Raw genomic sequence first — 20668 nt, forward strand, 5'->3', positions numbered from 1 at the left:
AATTAAGATGATTAAAACAAAACACAAGCCTAGATTTAGATACCATCTTGAGGTCGATGTTTATGAATAGATCTGAATTTTATTATCCTTCTGCGTTAATAAAAATGTCGATCTAAAATCAATACTAATATTATTGTCACGGTAACAGCATCTGAATCATTAATCGTAGTGTCAATTTCATTTCGTCTAGAGGAGCCAACGTCAGACTCTTCGTTATTTTTAGAACACTTCGGCGGCGGTAACGAAAAAAAAGCAGACAGTTTTCTCACTCCATAGAATCGTCGCTATTCAACTCGCTCTTTCGTTTTCGACCCATGGTGATAATATAATTTGAAATAATAATTTCCAATTAGCCATGCTGTTATATTTATACATGTCGTATAAAGCCACATACAGTAAACAAAATTCAACTATCAAAACATGTAACTCTCTTTGTCAAGAGTTGTCCGGTAACGATCGGCCATTTTGATTACTCCCCTTTGTTTTAATCGCGTAATATCAAATAGTCACCGCTAATCTATTTGTTAGGGTTAATTAATATGACGAATAAAGACAAGATAAAGGCTTTATTATCGGCAATTAACAATCAGTTGAAACCATTAATCCCAGGCAATTGTTTAGTATTTAAGAATTTTTTTTCGCCAATTCTAAAAAAGAATCGCCAGTACCCCAAACCTTTTTCGCCAAAATTATCGCCAAAAACAAAATTTAATCGCCACTTTCATAATTTTATCGCAAATTGCGAATTAGGCGACCGACAGTGTGAGCCCTGGTCTACGGTCTGAAACCAGGAATATGGATTGGATTGGAAGAAACACTAAGAACTCTTGATAGTAGGAATTCGATTACCTGTAACGGGATACATGGATATTCGGGCAAAATTCCACTCATAGTACACTACATTAGACCAGTTGGTGCAGAAAAGTAGGACGTTAAACCCCATTTCATATCATTTTTAGTGAGGAATATCGGGTCTTTTTAATGTGGATATTAACTTAATACCCACATTAAAGAGAGAGAGAAATGGGGTTTAACGTTCACTCGACACAAACTAGGTCCTGTCGGGAGTAACATATGGTTTAATTTAATGTCAATAATTAGCTTGCGCGTAGGGTGCCCGGTGAAAACGTACGTGGTTGGATAGGCGACCTACTCCTTGTCACGTACAACCGGAGAAACGAGACCACGCCAGTCGACTCAATGACACAACCCGCACTTATGATACAGCCCGCACTTGCTAACCATTCGGTCATTCCCCCGCCCCCTTTACATTAAAGCGTGTGTGTGTATTAACTGTCCATATGAATAGGCTATATAGTATACCAAACGTGACCACATAACCATATACATACACTATTGTATAAGTTTTGCGTGGAACAATCGATTTCAGGGAAAAACGATCGGAGTCATATCGAAAAAAAACCCTTCTGAAATGGCCTCCCGGACAAATACGTCCATCGTACCCTTTATTTGACCTTAATTTGGCTGAAAAGTGGAAGCCAGTTGTTGTACTGGTAATTATGATTCGTAATAAACATCATTTTGAAGTTGTAATTAAAACCACTCGTTGTTCTGTTCGCGTCAAGCATTCTCGTCCCAAAGTCCGTTTTGCTTTTTATGCGAAAAGACAAAAAAATGTGACTTAGATCGTTCTTCCCCTGGACTCTTCATATTTAATTGTTTTTACGACATGGTCGGTATTCGTGCCACAGAGACACGATACAATCACCGCTGCCTACTATAGGAAGCGTTAATGTTAGGATCACTAATTTTTGCATAGTACATGTACATGCGTGGGAAAGGGTAGACGTTGGAAAGGGTAGGCGTCGGAAAGGGTGGACGAGGGGGGGGGGGGGCGGCGAGGGCTTGCAAAATTTGTCTTGCTCCGACACGCTTAGTTATTTCTATAAAGCTGAACCGGGTATGTGTCACCGACACAAAAAGTCACACCATTTTCAAATACAAATGCTTTATTCAATATTTATACTATACAAATAAATGCTCGACAATATACTAAATTAAAAACTATCCGGACGATGCTTTTAATCCACAAACCAATCAGCTCAAACAATGGTTGATTTTAAAACGGCAACAAAAAATGTAAAGGCTGGTTCCTATGGAAGACCAGCGTGAATCCGCTAAAGATGGATTACAAGTTTCCCTAGGTTTGTGGAATGGAGATTTGTGGTGATCGATTCGGATCATAACATAAGTTATCGGTCACGCGACATTCGATTGAAACCAAATTTCATTCATTTGCTGGCAGAACAGTCTTTTATTTATTGTACATTAAGAAACTGAGAAGAGGTAAACAAATGCCCGGACGTTTATCTAAAGCCTAGCACACAACAGGCCATACGGGTACTACCGGCAGTCTACGGCGGAAATTTTAGTAAACAGGTACGTGAGTCTTACGCGTCACTTGCCCGTGATCGGCACCGTAGAATATAGCAGACTGGCCGCGGAGACTGTCGGTCTTGCATATACAAAATTTCTACCTGATTTCTTGCGGCTAGTCTGTGAGCTACCAAATCTTACGACCCATGCGTGCGTGTCAAAACACGTACGGCGGGCTGTGAGCTGAGCTTTAGCGAGCTGGGCCCGGTTTCTCGAATCTTAACTAAAGATAAAAGCCAAATTGTAGTAGATACTTCAATTTTGATTGGCTAAGCACTAAAATCAATCTAATATTATCCAATCAAATTACTAAAATTTGGATTTTATTTTAGTTATAATTTCGTGAAACAGCCCCCTGTAACCTAAACGAATTTTAACCTAAATGCCACATACCCAGTGTACCACCGAGTCCGTTCAACGCCGATCGTATACTAGAGTTAATACTCCTGGCCGCTGCATTCATTTGTCTGTTGAAATGTGACCCGGCATTATTCATATACCTGGCCATTCCATTTATGTAGTTATTAAACCCACGGGTCATCTGCGACAACCAGTCATTAGCAATAGGCGGGTTGGGATTGATTCGCTTAGCAACAAGGGGCCTGGGAGCAACTTTCGCAGCAACGCTGGGCCTGGGAGCAACTCTCGTAACAAAACTGGGCTTGGAAGCATCTATCATAGCAACGCTGGGCTTGGGAGCAACTCTCGTAGCAACACTGGGCCTGGGAGCAACTCCCGTACCAACACTGGGCCTGGGAGCAACTCTTGTAGCAAGCCTCGGCCTGGGAGCATATTGTCGATTATTAACAGAAGTAGGTTTAGGGACGGGTCGGAGGGCTCCGATCATCCCAGTCACCCTTGACGTGTTGCGTGGCTTATTGTGGAATCTGTTTCTCGGTCTAAAACCAATAAAACCAACGGAGGCACCTGGATTACCGAAGAATCCACTCAGACGTATGCCATTACCAATATTATGGACAATTGCCGTACTGGGAACTCGTGATTGCATCCTGATGGAACCATCGTGTCCTATGTGAATGCTTGATCCATGACCAAAAATGCCTAGTCCTGGTAGCGGCATCTGGCCGTTCATATTCATATTCGACATCGGATAATATCTTCTGTCAAGATGTGGTATCGGACCTCTGCTATTAGTTGTTGGACCTTGCACAGTATCAGTCATAGGACCCCTCGTTAATGATGCTTTGGGATCCGGTACAGATTGCTGGCCGTGGTCGATATTTTGTTTACTATTCGGATCAAGTCCCTTCACTTTCATCGACGATTTCACAGTCATAGTTGTATTGCTAGGTTCCGTTTTCTTGCTTATTTTTGGGATTTGGCTTTCAGGAGTGGTGGTGGTAGTCTGGACGTTAACTGGAATGCTGTGTTCAGGTGTAGTAATGTTAATGTCTTTAGAGTTGTCCGTAGCTTGTCCATTAGTCTGGGGCGGACTAGGACCTGGGTTTTGAAAGTTGATAGTTGATTTCAAATTGATGCTTGTGCCGGATCCTTGGGCTTCCGGTACAGTTTTGGGCTGGCCACCCATTAAAAACACATTACCACCGGCTGTCCTGATTGTGGACGGAGGTATATGACCATCCTCGACTTGTATGCTACCACCAATCACATTAGTGGTGACTATCTCATCTGGCCTGACCCCTGGATAGGTTCCAGTGATTGTGGACCGAGGTAAAGGGCCATCCTCGACTAGTATGCTACCACCAATCACATTAGTGGTGACTATCTCATCTGGCCTGACCCCTGGATAGGTTGTAGTGGTTGAGCCAATTGGTGTATTTACAGACACCTGGGAATCTGGACAGGTTTCACAACAAGCAGCAGTCCGAATCCTCGCAGAATAGTTGATGCATTCGGATTGGACGCAGTTGAATAATGGAAGATTTCCTTGCGGACAATTATCTGCAAAATTAAAATATTTTCATTTATCTTAAATCTAATAAACATTTCCGTAACTCAAAACAAAAATATAATGGGATTAAAATTGCATTAAACATACATTATGCAAGAGCTAAATCTGTCTTTCTTTAGGCCTGAAATGTTATCTAAATTATTAATTAGACATTAATTAACTTATCCAGAACATATTCAACTCTCGATTACATCGAATGGCTGCGATATTTAGCGGATTTGAAGACAGTTTTGAAAAATAATTCAACGTAAAATTGGATAATCGAGACTTTATTTTTTATCGTACCGACTTTAGTAATAATGATCGATTCTAGCCTGAAATTCTAAAGCTAGTATCTCGGTTCAGAGTGGAGTAATTTGAACCGTCCATTTTGCGGGCAATGTATTTCCGTTTTTCGGGTACAGACATCAGAGGATGGGGAACATTAAGTTATTTTTGCTTAATATAATATTGTAAATTTATATTATCGTGTAATTGTGTAATTACTTAAAAATAAACAACCATCACAGCTTTAGTTACTCGTTTAAGTTACCGAATGATTCATTCTAAAAATTCGGGTGACAAAGAAAATAGCCGCAGCGTAGCCTATGTATGGCGGTATATTATAAAAACATTAAAGTACATGTAGTTAGAAAAGAAACGAAATACATGACAATATGAATAATTAAACCGACCACGGTTCACTATAACAGAAGACGTACCTGGTCTACTTGGAGCTTCAGCATTAGAAACACACTGACCCTGCTCACACCACTAAAACACAAATAAAAGGGTTTCAGTGACGAGATGACGAGATAAAATCAAATATATCTTACCTTGGGAATTAGTTACTTAAAGGGGCTAAATCGCTAATATTTGAGACCTAGAAACGTATATAATAATGTAATCTGATTGTATATAAACTTATTTACATTCAATTGTTTTCGTTTTGACTCTAATTTCAAATCAGTTATCTCCAGCGAAATACGGCACGAGTCTCAACCGAATCGCTATTTCTATTGTCTGGTTATTCCAGTCTATTGCGCATGCTCTCATGGCGTCGCCGTTTGACATGAGTTGTGGAATATGTCTAGCCTCGTTCTTTCTGGTCGCTTGTTACAAGTGACGCTGAGACGCACTATGGTACACGATTCGTGTACCAATGGTAAAATGTTTATTTTATCTTAAATATTGGATATCAAAAGCCTACCTTTTCCCGGTAAGGTCACAACATCAATGTTGATTTGAATTGACAAATAAGTCGTGTTTTCGACGTGTAAGACTTTGTCTGATATTGAGTTAGAGACTTAAATTTAATGTTTTATTATCAGCATCGGAAACAGTGGCATCTGCTCTTTTTTTAATCCAATATATAATTGTGAGAATAAAACTAAGCCGTAATCAGAAGTCTTTCTTGGCAATCAATTTTAACCAGTAGTCGAAATTCAACGTCTTGTGTACGAATTTGAACGTCTTGTGTACGAATTGGAAAAAGAAAATCGAGCCAAAGCACGAATTGAAGGCAGAATAATTTGCGATAAAAGGGCCAAAAAGTACTCTTAAAGGAGATATAATATTTATTTCTAGAGTTTGGCAGGGAATAATTACTCATCGTAGCAATGTAATAATTTGATTGAGAAGAGGTGGGGCGGTGGTTACTATAGATACTGTTGACAATATCGTTAAAGGGACACAACTCCATATAAGCGACATTTGACATTGTATGAAATTATAATAAAATAGCCTAGAGGACAAGCATGACAGTCAATATCTTTAGTAAAACAAAATTTTATTTGTCTTTTACTCAAATGGGAAATCAAACAAGTCACATGGGCTAAGTCTGTTACTTGATTTATTTTCATTCATTTGTATTTAAATATTGTTTACACAGAAAAAGAAAAGATTATAACAGCACCCTGTAACCAATGTGATTATAACACAGATCCTATTTCGTTTCGTTTTTTTATAGTTCAAAATTTCGTTTTACTTGTCTTCACAACACTAGGACCTGGAAGAGTTATTACATAACATGCGTTCTACTTGATGTGAGAAATTAGTCGTTCGGATAGGACGAAAATACCGAGGTCCAGTATACAAATTGGCGTCGCAGATAAAAGATCCCATGACAGTTGGAATTCGATATAAGAGTAGGCCGTAGTGCTGCTGTCCGGGCAAAATTTCACTCAAAGCACACTGTATGGCGTATGCCCGTCTTCGTTTGCCCATATAAAAAAACGAAACGAAATATTTTAATCAGATTGTCCAGTAACGAGAGACTTTACCTGTCGTTAATTTAAAGTTCAGACCACTTACCTTTTGAAATCCACATGACGTACCATCTAATGGTATCCTGACTGTAAATGTAGTCCTCTTCGGTCCCTTACTAGCCTCACAGTACATTCCTCTACACATATCACCATGGCCTTCTAATGCATGTATTGACTGAAATAAATCCAAAAAATACACATTAAATAAAGATAGGTTGCCAGGCAACGAAACATACGCCCATAGTACAGCTCTCTACACATACCACCATGACCTTCTAATGCATGTATTGACTGAAATAAATACAAATAATACCCGATGTTTACTTTACCCGGTGTGAGTTATTTCCCTTACCCAAAACTTCCTTTGTAATTAACGATTTATGGGTTTGGTAGATAAAAATAGCACAATCATCAAGGGCGGATAAATTGAAAACGTGCCCCCCCCCCCACACCTTAGATTAACCCAGGGTTTGTAGAGTAGAACGGGATAAGACCACTGGGGATACCCAAAACTTCCTTTGTAATTAACGATTTATGGGTTTGGTAGATAAAAATAGCACAATCATCAAGGGCGGATAAATTGAAAACGTGCCCCCCCCCCCCCCCACCTTAGATTAACCCAGGGTTTGTAGATTAGAACGGGATAAGACCACTGGGGATACCAAGGATGTGCTACACCATGTACTAGTATTAGCCTCCAGTACAAAGCATCAAATTCTTACCCGTCCAAAGTCTGATTCTAGACCAACCCCCATCTTACATTGTTGGTCTGCTGTAAAGAATTGTCCAACATCTTCTACACTACCCGGCTCTACTGTATCTGGTGTAAAAGGGTTTTCTGACGTGCAGGTTACGCTGAAGTATATATAAAAAAACAATCAGTGTGTAAAATACACTGATGGTGATGATGAGAGAGAGAGAGAGAGAGAGAGACAGAGAGAGAGATGAGGTTTAACGTCCACACGACACAAACTAGGTCATTTCGGGACTAACATATAGATCAATTTCATTTCAATAATTCGCTTGCGCGTATGGGTCTTTGTCCTTGTCACGTACAACCGGGAAATCAAAACCACGGCATTTGACTCAATGACAGACCTTATGATCTAACGCACGCGCGTAAAACCATTCGACCACTAAACCCCTTAGAAGTCCAAGAGGAGAGTCAACTGTTACACTTGGTTTAGCAAGGAACACCATTCCACCCCCTGCCCCCCCCCCCCCCCCTAACATGTCGACATTAAATTTATCATTTTCTATCGGTGGTGTCGTTCAATCCACACTCCGTGGGTTTTTTGTTGGAGGTAAGTGTTGAAATTTTGTGGTGGGCCCATGGTTACATAGAAACGGCCCTATAACATTTTGCCAGCGAAAAAAATTACAATAGTTCCAAAACCCGTTTTCCGTGTACATGTATGTCTTTGGTGGCGTTTTCGCGCGCATTTTCAACGGCTACATGGAAACTGTACCATAACATTTGCGAAAACGGGCGCGGTAACGCTGCGTTAACCCGTACACAGAAATGGGCCTTAGTAAAGCAGGGGGAAACTTACCTGCTCAAAGTTTCCTCAAACTTTCTTATTGAACAAGACGAGAATTGCCAGAGTCTTGGAGCTTGAGTATTAGATGTAGGATATCGTAGCTTGGTCGTCATAATATAATTATCATCATCTGAACATCCTGCGGCTTCTCTATCATGAGTTGCTCCAATACTGGTGAAACAATCACAACGTTTTAGTAGTCAAATCTAATAAAAAGAACCTCCTATCCCCACTGGGTATAATTCGCTTAGGAGAAGAAAATGAAATGAAATGAAATGAAATGGGGTCTAACGTCCTACTGTTCTGCTCCTATACTGGGCTAATGAAGACGGGCATACGCCATACAGTGTGCTATGAGGGAAATTTTGCCGGGGCAGCGGCACTATCGCCTACTCTTATAACAAATTCCAACTGCCAAGGGATCTTTTACGTGCATTCCAATGTTTACACGGGACCTCGGTTTTTCGTCTCATCCGAAAGACTAGACAGCTGTCCTTGTCAGGCCCTCCGTCCTGCATCACTGACAAGGGGAAACCACGTCGGAAAATCGGGATGAACTTTCTCGGACGCTTAGGAGAAGAACCAATCTGATTAAAATACAGATCTATATTTCGTTTCGTTTTTACACTTTCAATGGTCTCTACTACATGAAGATCTGATCAGTGGTAGTGAGATGTTGCGTCAGGGATCATACGAGCGGCGTTTTACCTCATGCCGCCAGACATTTGATTAGCGTTGATGTTTCTAGTCGGATACCTACAGTTTGTGCATCGCACGTCAAGACCTCGCTGCAACATACCGTTTCATTGGCTAATCCTTAACTCTGCCAGATCCTAGTGTAGTAAAGATAAGTAAAATGAAATTTTAAACTATATAAAACGAAACGAAATAGGATCTGTGTTTTAATCAGATTGGAGAAGAACCTGTTCAAGGAAGAATAAGAATCTAGCAAGAATCTATGACTGGACCACATTTTGGACATAATTCGCTTTGAAAAAGACCTTGTTCAACAGACAACCCGACTTCTTGTCAAGTATAAGTGGGGAATCGAAACTACGCCACTTGACTCAATGACAGAGTTTAAGATCTAATACACGGCGCGTTAAAGCATTCGGTCACTCAATCCCTCAGAAGTCCAAGAGCAGAGTCATCTGTTAGTTGGTTTAGGAAGGGACACCACCATTGTGAATATACTAACCTATGTCCAATCTCATGGGCAGCTACTGAAGCCACTGTTGACGTCATGTCATCTTCAATAATGGAGAAGGAATCCTCCGTACACATTCCTCCCAATGCAGCCAGTCCTATCGTGTAGACATAACAAAATATATTTTTCATTAATGCAGCCAGTCCTATCGTGTAAACATAACAAATTATATAATTCACTTAATGCAGCCAGTCCTATCGTGTAGACATAACAAAATGTATATTTCACTTAATGCAGTCAGTCGTATCGTGTAACCATAACAAAATATATATTGCACTTAATGCAGCCAATCCTAACAAAATATATTTCACTTAATGCAGTCAACCCTACCGTGATTTCACTTAATACAGTCAGCCCTATGTGTGAACATAACAAAATATATATTTCACTTAATGCAGTCAGCCCTATGTGTAAACATAGCAAAATGTATATTTTACTTAATGCAGCCAGTCCTGTCGTGTAAACATAACAAAATATATATTTCACTTAATGCAGTCAGCCCTATGTGTAAACATAGCAAAATGTATATTTTACTTAATGCAGCCAGTCCTGTCGTGTAAACATAACAAAATGTATATTTCACTTAATGCAGCCAGTCCTGTCGTGTAAACATAACAAAATGTATATTTCACTTAATGCAGTCAGTTCTATCATGTAAACAAAAATATGTACATGAAGAGTTGTTACATAATCCGCCGGCTGATGTGAGGCATTAGCCAATCAAACGGTCTGTTACGACGAGTTGTCGGCGTGAGGTACACGGAACTGTGGGTAACCTACTAGAAACATCAACACTGATAGAGTCAAAAGTCATAGAGTCAAAAGTCGTTCGTTTGACCTCTGACGCGAACTTCCACTACAATACAGCCGATCAGATCTGCGTGTAGTAGAGACAATCGACAGTATAAAAAAAAACGAAACGAAATATAGATCTGTATTTTAATCAGATTGATCAGTGGTCCGGACGCTTTAATATATATATATATATACGTAAAACAACACCACTTACCTTTAGCTTCTACATTTGTACCTTTCTGTAAATTATACCTAAAAGGAATTAGGACAATTTCTCAAAACTTTTGGTAGAAGGGGAGAGAGAGAGAGAGAGAAATGGGGTTTAACGTCCAATCGATACAAACTAAGTTATTTCGGGACTAACTCATGGTACAACTTATTTCAATAATTCGCTTGCGCGTAGGGGTCTTTAGTAGTTGGAGGAAACCGGAGGACCCGGAGAAACGGGGGCGGGGTCGGAGTTTGTCTCGTCAATAATACTTAAATGGCTTAGTTTGTGTCACGAGGACGATAAACCCCATCCCCCCACCCAATCTCGGGAGGTGGGTGTGTGTGTGTGTTGGGTTGGGGGGGGGGGGGCACCCGTAAAGTGGTTATCGGTTATCATTCTTTTCTTCAAATTATAACTACCAAGGAATTGTTTACTTGCTGTACAATGTCTACACGGGTGAGTTAAGTATTATGGAGTGTTTCACATGTATTTAGTGGTAGGAACTCTACAAGTGTCAGTTGAATAAAAGTATGGGGTTATTGAAAAGGTGTTACCTACCCAGAGAAAGCCATGACATGATCTCTAGAAGGAAGATCCGTTCTTTGATTCACCCATATTGTAAGTTTCTCCAGTGCCTCTGTTATATTCACAAAACCAGTTGGAAACTTGCTTGATTCTGTCCATGCCGAATCACTACTTCTCTGTTATAAAACACATTATCTATATATTATAATTTACAAATGGGGACTCTGAATTTGCTTTTTCTAGCTTTATGCGAAGCGTTACGATAGGATTGTCCACGATCTGGTACGTTCGGATACGTTTCGATACGACTAACACGATTGCTACGACTGACTAGCGTGCCAGTGTCTTACTCACAGAGCCAACATGTTAGGGAGCCAGTGTCTTACAGAGCCAACAGACTAGCGAGACAGTGTCTTAATTACTCAGAGAGCCAACAGACTAGCGAGCCAGTGTCTTACTAACAGTCAACAGACTAGTGAGCCAGTGTTTTACGCACGAAGCCAACAGACTGGTGAGCCAGTGTCTTACTCCCAGAGCCAACAGACTGGTGAGCCAGTGTCTTACTCACAGAGCCAACGGGCTAGGGAGCCAGTGTCTTACTCACAGAGCCAACAGGCTAGGGAGCCAGTGTCTTACTCACAGCGCCAACAGCAGGGGGAAACACTACAAAGAATTGTTGCTGGTAAGTGCTTACCTTTAAAATAATAAGACCTGTCAACTTGAATTTAAGACTTTTGATGACTTTGCTTTCCTTGGCGACATGGCTATACCGCTGATTCAGCTAAAATATAAAAATGACCCTGTCTGTAAATATTCGAGTTATAAATTGTATCTTTTATCAACGCCACAAATTCACGTAGGAGTGTAATATGGTCCTCTTGGATGTAAATAAGTAGGTTCATTCTCCTAAAGGGGTGCCTCATCGATATTCCCAATTGCTGCATTGAAATCTCTTAAGTAGTTCTCATATCATCAACATTCAAGGTGGCTTACCGATATTTCGCATTATTATCTTTTCTGTGCCAAACCAAAAAATTACGGAATCCTTACCCCTATTGCCCCTTTTCACTAATGAGAATACTGCGAAGTTCGATAATAATAATAATAATAATTTTTACTTGACCAAAAGTGTTGGTCTTTTGAAACATATGCAGAACAAAACTAAAACTTAAAGATACATTATGCAAGCGCTAAATCTGCCTATTGCATGTCTCTCTTTAGGCCCGAAATGTTATATAAATTATTAATTAGACATTTATTAACAAAATAAGACCATAATCACCCCTCGATGTCATCGGGTACTCGAGATTTTAACTAGATTAGAACGGTTCGCCATTTAAAAATTTAATTTAAAAATGGGAAAGCGAGGCTAAGTCTCGAATATACCAGTGCCCTGGTTACCACAATGCACACATCTTGTCAAAACTACAATATTTTCATTTTACATTATCTCTTTTTCAGCTATTATAGCAAGAATGGTCCGCTCTTTATCTAAATTTTACATAATGCATCTTTAAACGGAACTTTGAACATCATATAAACGCCATCTGGACATACTTCAGACACATACAGGGTTTCCAGCTACGTATAAATAGTGGGCGTGCCCTTAATATAACCTAATCTTATAAACAAAACCCAAGCTACCATAGACGTTGAACGTCGGCAGAATAAATGTGATATATGAATAGGCTACTTACAGATCGGATAATCCAATGATAAAATATCTTCATATGTTCTTCAGTTTTAGTTTCATTCCCATTATATAAATTAAGCCATCTGAAATGATAACGTATAGGTGAGAGAAAGGAGTGGTGTTTAAGATCCACTTGTTTTGTTTTGTCTGGGTCCTCCGGTAAAAGACGCATACGCGCAAGTGATATATTGAAATAAAACTGAACCATGTGTTAGTCCCGAAATGACCTAGTTGTGTCGAGTGGACGTTAACCCCTCTCTCTCTCTCTCTCTCTCTCTGTTTTATTTAAATAAAATTTACTAACTTACTTCCTGTAAGCCTCGCTATCAACAACAAATAGAATTTCAATAACATGGTCAGCCGGTGTGGTTGCTTGTCTTTTCTCACGTTTATGTCCTATCTGGTTACCTGTAAGAAGAAAATAAAAGTTGGCACGGTGTCTTTTACGGGTTTCCAGGCGGGTTTTGAATGTTCTACGTTGTCTCTTGCGGTAAAAGAAGAAACAAACATCAATAATATACCTTTCAGTAAAACATAATCTTCAGTGAAATCTGCTATGACTTGATTGGGCGATACATGGAAGGTAGTTCCATCCCCAGCGACTATGTTTCTCCCGGTACTCTGAAATAAAAAACGAAACAAAAACAAATAGTATAACAGAATACTGAAATATTATCAGACATGTTTTACTCAGCCTCATAAAATGAAATCGCGTTTGTCTTCCGGGGGTATCAGTGTCGTATTTACCTACGGCAGACTAATGTCTTGGGTCTCACAATCTAGCGTGCCTACTATTAATGTCTTCGGTTTGGCCCTTTCTTGAAGGCACTATAATCTGAAACATCACCATCCTCAGCTTTGCTTAAACCACTTTCATCTTTCTATTATCGCGAAATATCTAAATCCGGCCATGGGTGGTGGTTGTATTGCGGAGTGGGTCAAGTTTCAGGTACTTTTCAAATTAATAAAGGTAACCTAATAATGTATATTTATCCGGAGGGAAGTGAAAGTTTGAAATATGAAATTGCAACTGGTATTTTACGCCGATGAAGAACATAGACAACCCCCCGGGCGACACAAACTGGGTGCCTGGACCATCGAGTCACAGGAGTACAGAGGTGTGTGTGTTGGATTGGGGAGGGAGCACACTCCCGTCGTGGTTGGTGAGGTTTCTTGTACTCCATCGAGAATTATTATTATTATTATTATTATTAATATATTTAGAGCCCACTCCATACATTATCTCAGTAGGCTTTACAATTTATACATATTAAATTGACTGTAAATATCGATTGCCCTAAGATTTCGAGGGAGAACATTCCACAGTTCGGGCCCACAGACTGACAGTGAGCGCTTTGCATATGCGGTAAAATGGCGTGCCTCTCTCGTGGAGGGTGGTTCGAGTCGGATCTCATCCGAACTACGAGTGACTCTTCCGGATCTCTGAACGGACACCAGCTCACTGAGGTAACGCGGCGCCGTACGAAGGTGAATACTTCTGAAAATAATATCTTTGGCATTCTTTTGCATGTTGTAAAAACGACGAAATCTGACGTCTTTCACGGGTTACCATTTAAATCCCACCAGACGAGAATGCGAGTCAGATATCTAGAATGAGAACCTTTGACGTATATTGGCATACAAAAATGAAATGGCGTTTTAATTCATAATGTTCTGCTCCGACTGGGCTAATACTGACGGCTATCTTGAATCCAAGTTCCATTTAAAAAAAGTGCCCCGTTGAACTACCCCAGCCCCGAAGACTTGAACTTTACACTTTTTATAGAGCAATACAGTCGAAATACAAATACAGCCAGCAAACAATATAAGGGCGGTAGGGTAACTGGCCCTTGCTTTTCTAGACAGGGATGCTTTGGCGTCAATAGCCCCGCACTTCCTCCCCCCGTTCATCACTGAAAATTGTAAAACAATTTAATGTTTTTAAAATGCCTAAATACAATTTAAAGAACAGTCGGCAAAAAAGCAAAGGTGGTAGGGTGCGTGTGCGGGATGGCGAACAATTTTTTGTCCCATATAATTAACAGTCAGCTTAGGATGGAAATCGTAATTTACTCCGAAACGAGCCGGGTGGTGACTAAGGCTTGGTTGATGATTGCCCGTCAGTCCGCACATCTAGGGCCGGGCTACGCACTCCCAAGCGGGGACAGCACCCCCACACCCCTTTTTCTGAAAAGCCTTGATCCGCCCCTGTATACATGTTGTTTATTATAAAACATAATAATATCTTTATGACAGCTGGATTAGACAAAACATACAGATGACACTAGTGATAATAAATACCCTGAAGACATCCAATGACATTTATTACTTGGTTAACACAAACATATCTTGTCAAATCAAGACAAAGATAAATAACAAACACGTCGGGAGAGACATACTCGGTTACCCAGTGTACTCATTCCGTTCTACTCCACTATACCCTGGGTTAATCCATAGGGTTTCCACGATTTCAAATTATCTGCCCTGGCCTAGAATGTAGCTACAGTCTACGAACCAATCAGAAAACATTTTACAAACCAATCGTTCCGCCTTCGTTTTTATAAGGGTAGATAACCATATTCATGCCCATTTACTGAATGATTTATGTGAATAATGTATATATTTATAATTTAATTATATTTAATTGTATTATCAAAATCTGTAGTATATATTGTTGATTTCAAATATGTATAACATCTATATGTTTGACTTTTATTATTATTATTACTATTCGTTCTTTGTCTGAAATATGTCAATCTTTTATGTTTATTATTATTGAACTTATTCTTAGCAATTTAATTCACAATTCAATCCACCATTCAACCCGACACTAACCCTGAAACACTCGCTGACCGTATCATCGAGGTCATGCTTGCCATTCAGGGCAGAGTTGGGCCGATTCCTGTCTTTTGGATAAATTCATACCCAAGGCTAAAACCCAGATACTTCGCTGATCCTCTCGAGTATATTCATATACAAGAAAGGTTAAATCAGCACATGCTGAGGATACTGGCCCTATACCCCATGTTGCACTACGGGGGCACATACTCGTACCAGAAATGGAAACAAGCCACAGAAAAGATGCTTCAGGAAGATGAGAACCACCTCAACGACACAGAACACCAAAATCTACTGGACATGATACGAATAATGATAGACGAAACGAAACTGCCCAATGCTACTATGAGATGGAGAAGCCCCTTCAGTACATAGGTAAACCATGGAAGATCGACAACTGTCTGAGTCCCTTCCATGAATCAACTAGTATCTTTTAAATCAATGTCAATCCACAATATATTTCCACTTAAAATCCAACACAATTCTCAAACTTTAAGTAATTTTTTTTACCCCCCCCCCCCCAAGCCTTACTAGACGAAATAAAAACAAAAATCACAGTAAGACCAGATACTCTCTTTTCTCTAGCTTTCTTTTTCAGGTGCTTGATTCTTCCTTCAGAGAACCAACAATAAAAGGTATAGTGGAGTAGAACGGAATGAGTACACTGGGTAACCGAGGATGCAGGAGAGAGAGAGAGCGAGCGAGCGAGGGAGAGAGAGAGAGAGAGAGAGAGAGAGAGAGATGGGGTTTAAAGTCCAGCGAGAGAGAGACAGAGAGAGAGACAGAGAGAGATATGGGTTTAAAGTCCACTCGGGACTAACATAGGGTTTAATTTTATTTCGTATTTCAATAATTCGCTTAGCAGTGGGAGGAAACACATCGGAGAGAAAGAGAGAGAGAGAGAGAGAGAGAGAGAGAGGGGGGGTTAAAGTCCACTCAACAGAAACTAGGTCATTTCGAGACTAACATATGGTTTAATTTTATTTCAATAATTCGCTTGCGCGTAGGGGTCTTTAGCAGTGGGAGGAAACCGGAGGACCCAGAGAAAACCCACGCCAGTTGACTCAATGACAGGACTTATGATACAGCGCGCACGTTCTAACCATTCGGCCATCCAACCCCTCCAAACACGTCGGGAAAGGGGGAGAGATTTGGCACCTTGTATGACTAAATCTATTTGTTAAGGCCAGCTCAATTTTTGTCACGGTCGCAGAGATGTTAATAATGTTAGGGCACGTGATTGTTGGCGAGATTGTATTAGGTTTAAGAACTTGGGTTGATAAACTACATATTCATATGGACGGCAAAATCTATTTGTTAAGGCCAGCTCAAATTTTGTCAAGGTCGCAGAGATGTAAATAATGTTAGGGCACGTGATTGTTGGCGAGATTGTAAGTTAGGGTTAGGGTAAGTATTGGGGCTAGGTCCTGGGTTAGGGTTAGGGTTGGGATTATCGCTAGCCCTGTTTACATCTCGTGCCGTATGACGAAAAATTGAGCTGACCTTATCATTTAGCACTAAACTATATATATGTATTGTAACTGTGGGACTCATCTGTTACTACTGCGGTGGTAAGTGCGAGCCTATGATTGCTCGGGGATTGGGGGGCCGAATGGTTAACGCGTGCGGGTTGGACCACAAGGTCTGTCATTCAAATGTGGGTGATTTTAAGGAAAATATATTATAATCAAGACTAACATCCAACTCACTAATCAGTTTACCAATGAATATACACGAAACAGGGAGAGAGCGACACAAACGAGGTCATTTCGTGACTAATTTTATTTCAATAATCCAATTGCGCTAGCAGTCTTTAGCAGTGGGAGAAAACCGGAGGACCGGGAGAATACTCACAAAGGTTGACTGACGACCCCTACCCCTTGTCACGTACAACCGGGAAATCGAAACGACGCCAGTTGACTCAATGACAGACTTTATGTTACAACGCGCACGCGCTAACAGTTCGGCAATCAAACCCCCCGAATTAGGACGATACAGTAGTCAGACACATTTCTATCCGAACGAATAAACAACTTAAGACGGTTTTATTGTTTTACAGAATGTACATCTAGACGTGAATTCGTCATAATATATGGTTATAAAATGTAATATCAGTTTATCGTTTATAGCACGTCTAGTTTAATCACGTAGGTAATAAATTACACAAAACATCAACTGTAATTAAAATTAGATTCTACTTTCGTTTTCTGTTTTTGTTTTTGTTTCTTTTATTTCTTTTTTTTAAATTAGGAGTAGGAGATGCTTTGTGTAACATGAATATTTAGGGTTACTATTCAGGTTAGGCTTTTTCGGGTTGTTTCCTTGGTTAGGAGAGGTTATGCGTTACAACAGTATTTAGGGTTACTATTCGGGTTTGGCTTTTTCAGGTTTATTTTTTGGATGCGCGAGGTTATTCGTAATAGCAGTGTTTGGGGTTCCGGCTCGTGTTAGAGCAACTTTTTATTGTGCCACTCAACAGTCACAAAGAGTATTTGGTAGCTTCATTGAACTAGGGTTAGGTAGCCAGTCTAGATATCTGAAATAATAATGTCCATACTGTATGGCCCAGTCACCGTACCCAATATATGAGAGAGAAGGGTCATTTGGGAACTAACATACGGTTCAATTTTATTACGTTAATTTGCTAGCGCGTAGGGTCTGTAGCAGTGGGAGGAAATCGAAGAATCAAGGAAAAACCAATGAGGTTGTACAGGAGATCCTACCTCTTGTCGCTTTAAAGGTTTGGCTCGAAACTACGCCACTCAGTGACAGATCTTATGACCCAAAACGCATGATGATGATGATGGTAGTGTATACTTACAGATTGTGTATTTAGTAGTCGGGCTTGTAGCTCACCATTTATTGCTGGTATCTTTACACCTTTAAAGATACATTATGTAAGATTTAGATAATGAGCTAGTCATTCTTGCGATAATATTTCGAAAGTAGATGATGTAAAATGAATAATATGAAAATTACTCCGTTGCGAGCGAAGATATTAGATTTGAAGGTTTGACAAGACGTGTGCAATAATTTTAACCACCGCTCCTCCATTTTTAGCTTAAATCAAAATATGGCCGAACTGTTCTAATCTATTTAATATCGGAGAAATCCGATGCCATCGAGTGATGATTATGGCCTGGATATGTTAATTAATGTCTAATTAATAATTTATATAACATGAAAGACATGCAATTGGCAGATTTAGCTCTTGCATAATGTATGTTAAATGTTAAAATATATGCAATATGAAGTTGATTATATACAGATTAATGTTGTGTAATTTAAACAAAACAGTTTTCAATAAACCATTACATCGATGGAAGCCGTGGTGGTTCAGCGAGCAAGACGCTGGTTCACTTATCGGGAGGTTCGTGGTCATGAGAGAGAGAGGGGGAAAGAGAGCGGGAGAGAGCGAGAGATAGGGTTTAACGTCCACTCGACACAATGCAGGTCATTTCAGGACTAAAATATGGTTCAATTTTATTTCAATAATTCGCTCTGCACGTATGGGTATTTAGCAGTGGGAGGAAACCGGAGGATTCGGAGAAAACCCACGAGGTTGGACAGGCGACCCTACTCTTTGCCACGTACAACCGGGGATGCAATGACAGACCAGTTGACACAAATGACAGACCTTATGATACAACGCACGTGCTAATCTTTCGGCCATCAACCCCCCCCCCCCCCACCCCGGGGTCATAAGCCGTGAGGTGAAACGTTACGGGACAATAAACGACCATTAGAACAACCGTTTTATAAATAGCTTAAATTCAAATGTACACTCAAAGGTTAATTATGTATAACCCGTGTACACATTAGCATGCACGTAAAAGAACCCTTGACAGTTGAAATTCGATATAAGTGTTGGCCGTAATGCCGCTGCCCGGGCAAAGTTTCCCCATAGCACAGTGAGTGCATGGTGTATGCCCATCTTAATTCGCCCAGTCGGAGCAGAACAGCAGGACGTTAAACTCCATTTCATTTCTTTTCATGTCTTGTCCACTGCAATACTTTAAAAAGGCGAAGTGGTATCGGGTGTTCGAGAAACCGAGCAGTTGTTTAAGTTCAATAGCAGGCGAGTAGACAATTTATGTGACCTTTAAAATTAGTTAAACGTATCAGAATCAGTATAGAAGCTAAAAGCTAAAACTGACACTTCATATAATAAACAGACACGAGGAATGCTTGGTAGCCTCAATGAGCTAAGGTTAGGGTTAGGGCCTCAAATAATCGCCAGTCTTGACGTCCGAAGTATTAAAATTAGTTGGACGTACCAGAAACAATATATTAGCACAAGCCAAAACAGATAATTACTGATTTTAAAAAAAATAATAAAATAAACGCTTCAAAGGTCTTACCATCAAAAAATCTGTGAGTGGACATAGCAAGTCCACCAGCGCTTACATAAAGTGAGACAACCAGAAGAATACCAACAAAATGGTCCGCCATAGTGTGCTATGCCACCTTCTATGGTATAATAGTGTATAAAATACAATTTCTGACGGTAATTAATATATGGTGATGTTTTTAATGGGATATTTGTGTTTTTAAGTGTCATAACTTACTTGTTTACTTAATATGTCGTGTTTTTGTAATTATACACTTTGTCATTGTCCGCGGCATTGTATTGCGTTAAAAAATTCAGAAGCTAACAAAATAAAGTTTTTCATTTAATATTTACACTTGGAATTAGATTACATTCTCGGTATGAAAGTATTGTTTGTGAAATGAAATGAAATGGGGTTTAACGTCCTACTTTTCTGCTCCGAACTGGGCTAATGAAGGCGGACATGCGCCATACAGTGTGCTATGAGGGGAATTTTGCCCAAGCAGCGGCAATACGGCCTACTTTTATATGGAATTTCAACTGTCAAGAGATCTTTTACATGCACGCCAATATGTACACTTGACCTTGTTTTTTTGTCCCATCCGAACGACTAGACAGCTGTCCTTGTCATGGGACCTCGGTTATTCGTCCCATCCGAACGACTATACAGCTGTCCTTGTCAGGCCCCCGTCCTGCATCACTGACAAGGGGGAACCACGCCGGAAAATCTGGATGAACTTTCTCGACCAATGCAGGGATTGAACACCCGACCTCCAGGCTACCGAGACAGCGTCTTACCCACTTAGACACCGTGATCCCCCGTTTTTTTAAGAATGGGGGATTAACGTGCTGATTTTCTGCATTAACCGGGATAATGAAATGAAATGGGGTTTAACGTCCTACTCCGGGTTAATGAAGACGGTGACAAGTTTTATCCTTAAAATGGAAATAT

At 40.1% G+C, this 20668-nt stretch overlaps 1 protein-coding gene across 1 annotated transcript; it reads right to left on the bottom strand.

Moving 5' to 3' along the window:
* Nucleotides 1-1974: 1974 nt before the first annotated feature.
* LOC126821040 (uncharacterized) lies at nucleotides 1975-19868 on the bottom strand. Its single transcript, XM_050549334.1, has 14 exons — nucleotides 19748-19868; nucleotides 18208-18266; nucleotides 13070-13169; nucleotides 12857-12956; nucleotides 12553-12631; nucleotides 11550-11636; nucleotides 10889-11031; nucleotides 10334-10371; nucleotides 9316-9421; nucleotides 8130-8288; nucleotides 7299-7431; nucleotides 6623-6751; nucleotides 5032-5083; nucleotides 1975-4320 (listed from the first exon to the last, which is right to left on the bottom strand). Exons 1-14 carry the CDS (start codon nucleotides 19836-19838, stop codon nucleotides 2771-2773), a joined length of 2826 nt encoding a protein of 941 aa, XP_050405291.1. The 5' UTR covers nucleotides 19839-19868; the 3' UTR covers nucleotides 1975-2770.
* Between the last annotated feature and the right edge of the window lie 800 nt (nucleotides 19869-20668).

This window comes from Patella vulgata, chromosome 1 (genome assembly GCF_932274485.2).
Source record: "Patella vulgata chromosome 1, xgPatVulg1.2, whole genome shotgun sequence".
Lineage (NCBI taxonomy): Eukaryota > Metazoa > Mollusca > Gastropoda > Patellidae > Patella > Patella vulgata.

Excerpts from the sequence above, each read along its gene's own strand:
- LOC126821040 (XM_050549334.1), bottom strand. The coding sequence starts at position 19,838 with ATGGCGGACCATTTTGTTGGTATTCTTCTGGTTGTCTCACTTTATGTA. Across the intron at positions 9,422-10,333 it reads TACAAATGTAGAAGCTAAAG|GACTGGCTGCATTGGGAGGA; the intron begins GTAAGTGGTGTT and ends TCTACACGATAG. Across the intron at positions 5,084-6,622 it reads CGTCATGTGGATTTCAAAAG|TGGTGTGAGCAGGGTCAGTG; the intron begins GTAAGTGGTCTG and ends TTTGTGTTTTAG.